At 44.6% G+C, this 12059-nt stretch overlaps 1 protein-coding gene across 1 annotated transcript in view; it reads right to left on the minus strand.

Annotated features, from left to right (window-relative positions):
- Positions 1–566: 566 nt before the first annotated feature.
- Positions 567–12059, minus strand: part of SH3RF3 (SH3 domain containing ring finger 3) — a 252800-nt gene continuing 241307 nt past the window's right edge. The window contains exon 10 of the mRNA XM_057422219.1: positions 567–3820. Coding sequence (XP_057278202.1) covers positions 3652–3820 — 169 coding nt within the window. The 3' untranslated portion in view covers positions 567–3651. The remainder of the gene's footprint in view (positions 3821–12059) is intronic.

Consider the following 12059-nt stretch of genomic DNA (forward strand, 5'->3'; position numbering starts at 1 on the left):
ACAACCTGCTCCTTCCCTCTTTCTCAGTTCCTTGGCTGTATGTATTCTGGAGGACACAGAGACCCTGCTGGCACCATGCTTTAAAGGGTCTTCCTTTACCTACAAACCTGCTTAACCCACCAGACGACCTTAGAGCATGCCCAAAATCTCCTAGCAGGATTAGAGGCTGCTGCTGCTTTCCTTGCAAATGCTTCTGCTGATACGTCCCCTTCCAGCCCCTCTGCCGCCATAGTCCTTCTCCTCAACCTGTCCCTATTCTCTTTCTCTGGACTTACACAGCTTTCCTCCACACGCAAGTTGTTAACTTCTCAAGATTTTGAAGAATCCCACATCTGCCAAAGGAATATCCAGAAAGAGATTCCGACTTCTGCTCAGGCATCTCTTATCTTTACCTGGCCTTTATTTACGTGGGATTTACCACTGAAAGCAAAGGAGATGTAGGGTCTGCTCAAAAAAAGCAGGATTTGCAGCAGGTTTGTCTTCGTGTGGGTTTTTTTGCAAACCTCAGAGCCACTCGCATTGCTTGTTCACTTTGTGGTCTAATAGGGAGAGAAACCTCACTCAAGTTGCCTTAATGTTTATTTTATTTAAAGAATCAGAAACACAGTCATTGTAGTTCATTTGTACTCATATCCGCCAACATTTCCTAAATCACATTAACATTCATGTATAACAAAAACATTTTCTGAGCTGTGCAAAGTTCGAAGGAATCATTCAATTACTTGAACCCATTTCTAGGAGAGCAAACCTGGCATTTTACAAACCGAGGCCACCAGAAGGAGTCTTTTCCCCGCCCTCTTGTAGGAGATGCAGATGCCCCCTTAACCCCCTTTCCCTGGTATGACAGATAAAAATTAGACCACAGTACAAGTTGGACCTCTCCCAGGCCAGGACTTCCTGAATAGCACTGGGTCATGTTTCCGTATCACTGAGCTGTATTAAGTTCTGCACTTGTGCGCCTGGCACGGAAGTGATTTGTCCAAGAAGACTACTCAGTAACCCAAACTGTGATGTGATGATAAGCAATAAACAGGGGCCAGAAACATCTGTTATCAAAATAGAACACCCCTACACCCCCAGTATTTTTCCTTGCAGGAGGTATAACTAGAAGGGTTGTCGTCCATTAAAAAAAAACATCATCCTTCCTGCGAAATATATTTTGAAGCACTGATTTCATGACACAACATCTGTGTGTTTTCTTGATCTTCTCACACTCCAGATTTTGTCCTGTTAGAGTTAAGCATGAAAAGGTGGAAAATCTGGAACCGTTTTAGGTCTGGCTAAACACAATAGGCAGCAAGCAAGCCGTCATCCTGTTTCATTTCTCTGAGCGTAGTAAATACACCCACAGAACAGAATTTTAAGAGAGTTTTAACCAGTGTAAGTTGTCAGAAAAAATCTCATCTCTGACAGATTTAACCCAGAATTTTTACTGGAATCGATACCAGGCATTTCAGCGTTGCTGACTCGCTAACTGTGCAGTTTAGCATTTGAGGTGCAGTGATACCAGTTCTGATCTGGACCAAGTAAGTGGAACTGATAAGGCTCTAGTCTCAAGCAAGTCTTTCCGAAAGATGTTTCTTGAGTCTCTTGTTGGTTAGAAAAAGGCAATTTCCTTTCAACAGTAACTAAACTTTTAGTGGCTGACTCATTACAATCTGGAATATTATGAACAAATGCAGCAACGTTAAGTATAAAAAGAAACACCCTGAAAATGATACTTCCCTCTTTGAAGGTGCTATACTTGGCCGTGGACTGTGTTTCTGGAATCGGTTTGTTACATGTGACAGCAAGAAGAAACTTATTTTACAGAGAACAAAGTCACAGAGCTGAACTTAATAGGAACGCTCACTTACATGGGATTCGATATGCACTAGTATACACGGCTTGAATGAAAACAAAGCTTACACCTTTGCATATGAAATGCTGGTAATGCAATAACGATGTTCACCCACTGGGCCTCTTCCTTTTAATAAGATCATCTCCAGGTTACAGTGCCTCTGACACACTTTTAAATGACCACCACATGTGGCGCACAGCCAGCTGCTGGCAAAGGCAAGGTATGGATGCGGCTACGAAAAGCCTTTCATCACATTTCATTCCTCAAGAGGCGATGTCTTTTTAAATGCTCACACAATCTCATTATGGATTTTTTTTTTCTCATTCTGCTTCACGGGAATAACTGGCTAAACTCACTTCACATTTATTGCACCTTTAAGTCCCTGGTAGATGGAAGCTTATATTGCCTGATACGGTTTGTATTGTAGCTTCACCGTGGTAAGAAATGGAACAGTCTCCTAAACTGTACATTTCTACAGTAAGAAATCACATTTTGATAACACTAATTACAGTCATCGCAGATCAGCTCCCTCCTCCGTCATGCAACAACACAGGAAAACTCCACGGTCCCTGTGTGTACTAGAACCTGCAGTGTTCTTCTTATTGCCATGAAAAAGTCAATTAAAATGACTCCTCTGGGAATTACTTCCAATTCTGGAGTAATCATCGCTCTCCAGACAGAACGCTGTGCTTCAAATTGGGTCTTCAGCCACTCTATATGCATAGGAGAGAGCGAGCACGTGCATGTTGCACAGGCAGTCTCCCCCAGGTATATTTATCAGTGACCAAGCAGCTTTTTGTCTTCTCCTCTACGAAGCATGAACAAGCAGTCTGATCTTCATCTTCGGGTACGTTTCTAATTTTGTATGTTGAATGCAAATCTTTTTGCAGCCTCTCTGTTTAATCAACCCAAATCTTGAACAATTAAAAAAAATAGCACCAGATGTATGAAAAAGAGGAAATGTCTGATCTAGTAGGAATATATATAAAGTAGAGCAGTTCTTACAGTAAAAAGGTACTTCATACAAAAAAGCAATGGAAAGTGATACTGAAGACAAAAATCCATGCTGCATATAATAAGGGCAGAAGACAGGCAAAAGGGATTCTGCTCAAATAACCACAGTTTAATGGTGGGGCCGTACTTCCTCCAGGACCTTCCTGGCAGCAGCGCCAGGACAACGGATGCACTGGAACTCTGAGCACTAACACACTCACTGACAAACTTGCGCAGCATATCTTTGAGGTATATAGAAAGCATGACATTAAAGTTTTGGACTCCTCATTCTTTCTCGCACAATGATGCACTGATCTTTAGCTGGGGTTTTCTCCATCCTCCCCTCCCTCTTTTTCCCTCGGAAAAAATTAAATCCCATTTTAAGAGCTTCCTAGCACACCTCCTTGAACTTTCAAATCCATCTTGCATAGGCCAGTAATAAGAACACTGCAGCTCTGACAAATAAGTTACAGCAATATAACAACTTTCCTCTTATTTTTTTTAAAGATATCTTCTCTATAATTTACACAAAGGGTTAACAGCCGGAGTTTAGGTTACGTACAGTCCAGATGGGCATCCTTTCAGTCTGTGATTCCAGGTGGAAGGCACTACTTCAACATACCACTGTATGCACTGCACGTGGTCTCAGGAGCACAATGGGGCACTGTGACTCCAGAGCTGTAGACTGAAGGGCCTGGGGGGAGTCTTTGGAAATAAAAATGGCAGTGGTTATCAGTCCAGTTTCTCTTTGCTGTCTCTTCTTGTGCTATGCAGTTTCCCCTGAAAGCTCCTCCAGTTGAGAGAGCAGCGAGCTGTCCTCAGAAGCTCTCGACAAAGCTCCCGGGGAAGAGGCCCGTCCTGCCGTTCCTCTGCAACGTCCCTTTGTACCAGCCGTCCTCCCGTTTCTTGTGCACAAACACAATGTCACCTTCCTTCAGTTCGATCTCAGCCTCGCTCTGTGGTGGGTATGGAACCACAACACGGTACCTTTGGAGACAAAAACGCAAAGACCTGGTCACCCAGTGATCGAGCCTGCACCTGATGGGAGCAGGCAGGAACCAGAACCACCAAATCTTGGGGAAAACCAATATTGGAAACATCAGTAAGTTACATTTTTTCCACACCAATTGTATCCTGTGCAGCTACATTTCCTACAAAACTGCACATGACATTTCTGGCCAGCTTGACGGGAGACTTGGCCAAGGTGTACTCTGGCGGCAGACCATGAAAGCAGGAAGGTGTTGTCAAATGGCTGGACTACTTGCAGTGGTCCTTGCTCCCACCTGTGTGACGAGCCTGAGCCAGGGACTCAGCTGCTTTCTCCTAGCACTGCATCTACCTCTGCTATGACATGTCTCATTCAGCCCTGCATCTTCTCCATCTGAAAATCATAGAATCACATATTCACAGAACAGTTTCTGACCACTACTCTCTGAATAAGACCACCCAACCAATTCCTTATCCACCAAGCAGTCCGCCCATCAAATCCCTATCTCTCCAATATAGAGAGAAGGATGGTGTGGGGGACTGCGTCAAAGACAGACATCCAGATAGATGAGATCTGTAGCTCCTCCCTTGTCCACTGATGATGAATAAGGGGGTCTGCAGTGCTTTCACAACCTACCTGTGATATAGTAGAGGTTAGCTAAAGCAGTTCACATTTTTCTTCTTATGCTTTTTTGAGAATGTACTTCGGGTCCCTCAAACCTGGAGAGGAATCTAAAATGGAGAGGTATCAAATGACTTTTGAAGCACTCTCCAAACCAACAGGGAGCCCCTGTCTTGAACCATTCACAGAGCTCTCTGGGAACTTAGTTTTCAAGTGTCACTTCATTTCAATGAAGTAATGACAGGTCTCATCCTGATACAGCTATTCTGCACTCAGGCTTATCAGCAGGCATCCTCCTAAGAGCACAGACCAGGCCCTTTTATATCAGCGCACTTGAGTGCAGAAAAGGGAATATATTTCCACTGCACAGTTTTTTTTTTCCTTCAGCAGTACTTTTGCAGTCATCTGGCATTTGCTTAACAGTCTTAATTGCAAAGCAGTGAATATAGTAAGATAGGTAAAAGATGCCAATTGTTTACCTAAAGCCCATCTCCCGAGGATTAATATTCTCACAACCACTGCATGGCCACCAATGTCTCAGTCATGGTCATTACAATGTGAGTATTTCTTTAAAATAATATCCTGTCCTTACGGACTAACTTCAACATGCCCTGAAGGCTCTGGAACACTCCCTGAGGCCATTCCCAATGAAATGGTAGGCAAGGGGCTCTCCAGTGGCAGTCATTAATTTTCTCTGCGGATGTTGCTCAGGGAGTGACTGCAGTTCTGAAACTAGGGACTCCACTTTGGCACGACAGTGAAAATGCCAGCTTTGGCTCTGTGTCTGGATATCTCCATGGCCAAACATCCTGTTACTTAGAAAAGCATTAAAATCCATTTGGAGTGGGGATTCTGCTTTAAAATCCGGCTACAGCCTTGACACAGCAACAGAGTCATGTAGGAAATATACGTGTCCAACTGCCATCAAAAATCTGCCAGTCTTCTGTGTTCCTTGGTCAGTAAATCTACTTGTCACTTCCTTCCTCTGCGGAAAAGCAAATAACAGAGGTTGAAAAGTGTGTTGCTAGCTGTCTGCAGGAAAATGGTCCATCATGTTATCATCTGTTATCATCTGTGGAACTGCTACACTTATATTATGAAGCTTTGCCAATTACAGCCATTATGCAAATGAATGCACACATTATTTCAAACACTCTGCTGCAGTGTTGATTAATTAAATTATCAGAGTGGAACAATTTTAGCAAAGATGATGCCAAGTTTCAGATCTCACAACTCTATGCACAATCACAGTGCATCAGAGCTCTGTGCAAGGATCTAAAAAGGCTTTGAGAAAGAGGAAGGTTGGACCTCAGCATTACCTAAGTGGTGCAGAGGTATTCATGGACCCTTTTGGCAGATTGGGAAAAAGAGACACAGAAAAAGGTGGCATCTTGGAAGGTTCATCCTAAAGATACAGCTGGGACTGCCACCACCTCATGTCATACCTTAAGCTAGAGCCACCTTTTTAAAGCCAGACTACATCCAAGGAGTGACGAGCTGCTAGTCCCTAAATGGTTTGTGTAAGGGGGTAGGTGACCACGCTCAACAGGAATGTGCCCATCATCATAAATGGGCTTCTACACATCATTTTCTTACAGATTTAGAAAAATGAATCTCAGTCACTGCATTACCAAATGAAGTACTTTTTCCCATTTAAGGAACCCCAAATTAAATTTAACTTAAATTTAATTAACTATGGTGCCTCACAGAATAGCACCGAAGTGGTTTTGATATGGTAACAAAATCTGAGATACGAAAGACCTTGCAAATCAGTTACAGAATCCTGTGTGAGAGATGGAAAAGATGCTGTGCTTTTTCCCTTGAGAGGCTTTTGAAGTTGGGCCCGGGAGAGGCAGGCTGGTGAGGGCTGCAGCAGCAGCAGCACCAGGAGACTGCTGTGCCACCCGTCCAGACCTCCAGGTGGCATCTCAGCCTAGTTTATGCTCTGAACTGAACTGCAAATATATATATTAGCCATATTTTTTTTGGCAGAAAAGATCTCTTCTCCCAGGCATCCTCTGTCACTCCCCAAAAGGCAGTCCTGTGTACTTCTATTCATACCTCCCCCTTTTGTTTCTCTTTTTGTCCTCTTTGAGAAGCTACTATAAAATTGTAGGTTTTCTTACACCTATCTGCTTCCTGTCATTTTAGATGGATCTCAGAGCCGTTTCAATTTTGTCAGTGTCACATTACAAATTGCCACATGTTTAAAATGCTAGTTAGCTGGGCAACAGATGTGGCCCCCTCTGCCTATTCTTGACAATGTTTGGTATTTTCTGTTGTAAACCATATTCTTGGGTAGCCGTAATTCTGACAAATGTTAACCACTTTGGCCCAACCTCTCCACAGCAGTTGGCTGTGTCAGGAAGAGGGTCCCTCATTCAGCCCAAATGGTTTCATCACCTCCAGGGATAGCATGAGTGGTTTTGTAGCACCAGCAGAACCCAGGTGAAGACCTCCACACGCTGCTCTTGGGTCCTCAGACCTGGGAGCAAAGACCTGTCCTGTAGCCCCACTGTTACAGTATCACAGTATCACAGTATCACAGTATGCCAGAGATTGGAAGGGACCTCGAAAGATCATCTAGTCCAATCCCCCTGCCGGAGCAGGAACACCTAGATAATGTTACACAGGAATGTGTCCAGGCGGGTTTTAATGTCTCCAGGGAAGGAGACTCCACAACCTCCCTGGGCAGCCTGTTCCAGTGTTCCGTCACCCTCACTGAGAAGAAGTTTCTGCTCAAGTTTAAGTGGAACCTCTTGTGTTCCAGTTTGTACCCATTACCCCTTGTCCTATCATTGTTTGCCACTGAGTAGAGCCTGGCTCCATCCTCGTGACACTCCCCCTTTATATATTTATATACACTAATAAGGTCACCCCTCAGTCTCCTCTTCTCCAAACTATAGAGACCCAGCTCCCTCAGTCTTTCCTCATAAGGGAGATGCTCCACTCCCTTAATCATCTTTGTTGCCCTGCGCTGGACTCTCTCCAGCAGCTCCCTGTCCTTCTTGAACTGAGGGGCCCAGAACTGGACACAATATTCCAGATGGGGTCTCACCAGGGCAGAGTAGAGGGGAAGGAGGACCTCTCTCGACCTACTAACCACCCCCCTACTAATACACCTCAGGATGCCATTGGCCTTCTTGGCCACAAGGGCACAGTGTTGGCTCATGGTCATCCTGTCGTCCACTAGGACCCCCAGGTCCCTCTCCCCTACACTGCTCTCTAACAGGTCGTTCCCCAACCTATACTGGAACCTGGGGTTGTTCCTGCCCAGATGCAGGACTCTACACTTTCCCTTGTTATATTTCATCAAGTTATTCCCTGCTCAACTCTCCAGCCTGTCCAGGTCTCGCTGGATGGCAGCACAGCCTTCTGGTGTGTCAGCCACTCCTCCCAGCTTAGTGTCATCAGCAAACTTGCTGATAGTACACTCAATTCCCTCATCTAAATCGTTGATGAATATATTAAATAATACCGGTCCCAGTACTGACCCTTGAGGCACTCCACTAGTTACAGGCCTCCAACTAGACTCTGCCCCATAGACTACAACTCTCTGGCTTCTCTCCTTCAGCCAGTTCGCAGTCCACCTCACTACCTGATCATCCAGTCCACACTTCCTCAATTTAGCTGTGAGGATGCTGTGGGAGACTGTGTCAAATGCTTTGCTGAAGTCAAGGTAGACCACATCCACCGCTCTGTCATCATCCATCCACCGCGTTATTTCCTCATAAAAGGCTAAGAGATTGGTCAAACATGATTTCCCCCTGGTGAAGCCATGTTGACTGCCCCTCATAACCCTCTTATTCTTGATATGCCTTAAGGTCAAAGACGGTGTTCCTTCAGAAAATCACCTGCTCTCAGACAAGTTAAAAACATTTAAATGACCCCAAAGCAGAGGCTTGTATCAGCACTGAAGGCAAAATCTCTGCTGATTCATTCTCCAAGATGCCCTAGCTCTGCAGGACCTCAGAGGCTGCATTTCTCTTCCTTTCCCAGCAATGGGGTTCTCTCATGTTTTATTCTCTGGGCACAGACTTCATCTTGGACTTCCCCACTACTGGGTGCTGTGGCATCCTTGAGTTGGGCACTTCATCCCCAAGGGACTGTCCCATGGGTCAGGAGACTGCATCCCATGGCTGAGGATGGGATGGCAACCCTGGCAGCAATTATCTAACTGAGAGCTGGGAATGGGTCCATCATCACTGTACCTCTGCTGTCAGCAGAGGCCTGGGAATCCCACTCTCCTCTGTCTTCACAGCACTTGTCCTCCCAGTCAAAAGAAACACCTCTCTCATCCAGCTCTCCCTTTGCTACTGCTGCTGACATCTGGAAGGTGCAGCTAAGACACCTAACATCAAATAGATGTTACAGAAGTTCTGATGTTATTTCCTTTAAGAAAGCAAACTGATTTAAAATGTCATGTACGTAGATGTATAAAGAATCTCCTAACTCAACAGAACAGGGCTGTTTCACACCCATGCATCTGAGATGAAGAAACAGGCAACTAAAATTGTCCATGACTTCACTTTTGCTCCCTTGCAATATAAACTTTAATTTATGACTGCATACTATTTTTCCCATAGGATTCCTGCCTCATTTACTGCAAAAGATGTCCTACTATGAATGTGAGTCAGGGCTCTGACATGGAAGAAACATGTGGCTGCCAAAGCCACCCCATCTTCTGCAGAGGTTGGAAGATCTCTAGGAGGTGAACACCATGAAACTCACTGAGCGGTGCAGGTGTGGGGGAAGTGGCTTCTCTGCCTCCTCCAGCTGCAAAGCCTTGTGCCATGCTTTCCAGAGAGCAAGACTCATCTCATGCACCCTAGCTGCATAGGAGTCAGTTGTCTGGTCCGGATTGCTCATGCAGGATCTCTGTAAGTGTGCACAGACAGGCACTGAACACTATTGATCAAAACAGATGAGTAATTAGGGGCTGGGCTCAGGCCTGAACACTGAGGAAAAAAAAAACCCACAAAACACTGATTATCTGTTCAGTGAGTAAACATGTGCAACCAGGACATTGATGGAGAAGAGAAGCTTCGGAAAATGAACATACAATAAGGTAAATTAAGTCTGCAGTGCTAACCTCCAGTTTGCTCCCATTTATAGTTCTTGAATTTGGGTGCATATGCAAGTTCCTGTTTGTCAAAGTATCACGCACTAAGGACAGGTTTCAGGAGTCCAGTCTTGTGACTCCAGCAGGTCCCTTGTGTGTTAGGGATACACAGCTAGTTTTGTGTGGGGACAGATAAGTGGTGGTAATGAAGCATGTAGCCCAGTTAAGCTCTTGCTTATCAGTGGAGCTCTGTTTCTCCATCCTTTTACTGGCAGATTGCAGAGACCTGCAAAGTGCCTCTGTAGGCTACAAGCCAGAAGTCACTTCACCATATTATGGTGCCTGAATTAGCAGTCTTAGAATAACAAATCTCAGTTGGATCTTTTACCCTTCTGCTGGGAATACTGTAGGATTCAATTTCTGAGATGGTTAATTCTAGTTTCTCACTCCTAAGGCAGGTATCCCTAGTCAGAAAACCACTTAATCATGCGCATACATGCCACTGTTCAGTCAGAACTTATTCCTGGGGTCATTTCTCTAGTATCACTTTCCAGGAAACTAAAACCCCTTCATTTGCTTTCTCTTTTGGCAAAGAAGACACGTGTCCACAGCAAAATTTAAGTCAATGAGTGTTAAGCACATGCTTGAATGCTTCCTCGAATTAGGAGCTTAGTTTCTAATGTGGCAGTGATATGTAGAAAGGGTACATAGAAACATGGAGTGGTCTATTTTTAAAGGTCAAACTCCCTGCTCCCATCTTACTCTGCAGCACTCTCTCTGTGCACAACTTGATGGAAAGATTCCGTGAAAGCCATAGAAACATGGCACAGATGTGCCAGTCGTGACAGTAATTCTAGATGCAACTGCTTTTTCAGAATATAATGTGGCAGAATTAGTGCCAGTTACTATAAAAGAGTCAACAATGCGTGACATGTTTTACTCAGGTTCGCATCTGGGAGCAGTGCCAGGCAGCAAGGGGAACATGACTCATGCACACACACATGCACACTCAACTCTCCTGTTTTGCTTAATGTACAGTCATATTTTCTGGAAGGGGGTGGCAAGGAAAGTATTTTGCTTTGGTGCTGCTAGGCAGACAGCACACTGCTGTCCCACGTGAACCGTCAGTGTCAGGGGGATGTGGGCATGTCTCTGGCTCAGGCCTTGCCTCACCACAGTGCAATCCTATACTGGCCCTATTTCTCGCACCAGCAGAAACTGGATAAGCTGTAGGTGGAGAGTGTGTGGGGCACGCACACTGTGTCGGAGTATTCACCTGACAGTCAATCACTGCGACACAACGTGACAAGGACACCACCTGGGAAATTTCTCAGCTCTGCTGCTCAGACTGCGGGATGCTTTATGGCAGAGAGCAGCTGAAGGAAGGTGGTTTTATAAACTGGTAGTGGGAAAGTACACCCAGAAGGCAGATGGACACTAACTATCCCAGCAGCCCAGTTAAATATCAAGGCCAAATGGCAGGAGAGTTAGGAGCAATTTCCTTTCTAACCCAGCCATCCGTAACCAGGTTTTGGAATGTCAAGTAGGAGAAGATGAAATAATTGTTTTCTTCACTCTCGCTGTGCACAAAAAATGAATGAGAGCATAAAGATTAGCAGAGGGCAAAGCTCACTTCACCTACCTGTCTGACTGGCTGCAACTCCCAAGAAAGGCTGCACTGTCAGGCAGTGGAATAGGCAATTCTCTCCTTAAATTGTGAGCATCAAGCTGTGAGCAATCAGAGCCTTTTAATGCACCTCTGATACGGTTAGTGGCATGACCGCTTGGGTTTGACCTGTAGCCTGGATGGGGCAAGTGCAGGGGCTGCGAGCCAACCTCTACGTGGGAAGTAGCGGTGCTCTGCTGCCTGCATGAGCCTCATTTTGAATGCTGTAAATATTAAGGAATGTGCTGCTTCTTCCAACCTTTCAGTGCTCTGTCTCTGTGCGCACAGATGGGCGTTGGGAGACAGAAAGCCAAGTACAGCTAAGTGCACTGAAATGCTTTGCAGCTTTTTTAAAGTTTCATCCTGAAAGCATCTGAATCTGTTTATCTAACCTTTTTTTTTCCCTCTCCTCCCTTTTCTTTCTCAGAGAATTGCTCCTACTGTGCGGATGAAATGCACCAAAATGCAAACAAGCAGAATACGGAGCTGGGTGATGTTGAATGCGAGTTCCTCCATTGCCAGATGTGAAAAGAACAAGTGGTTTGAAAACCATAATTTCTTTTAAAAAAAATTATAATTTGGTACTTCTGAGCAATTTGATGATTTAATGAGCCCAGATGGATGTGGGATGAATTTCTAGGAGACAAGTGTCTAATGTATCTGCTCAGATTATTCCAGGACTAAGCATTATCCTTCCTAGTGCATGAAGGTAATTAGTATTTCCCATTATGGGCATGAAAAAAGCCATATGATCAGTTAAGGAATGCAGATACACCAACGATATGGAAGTTAATTCATAAATCAATTAAAAAATCTTGCCTGCTGTGTATAATTAGGGTTACCTCAATTATAGCTTGTTTTCAGATTTAAGACTCATGAATTAAAATGC

This window comes from Pezoporus wallicus, unplaced genomic scaffold (genome assembly GCF_028554395.1).
Source record: "Pezoporus wallicus isolate ANWC-B61680 ecotype Strahan unplaced genomic scaffold, APGP_CSIRO_Pwel_v1 contig_5785, whole genome shotgun sequence".
In the NCBI taxonomy this organism is placed as follows: domain Eukaryota; kingdom Metazoa; phylum Chordata; class Aves; order Psittaciformes; family Psittacidae; genus Pezoporus; species Pezoporus wallicus.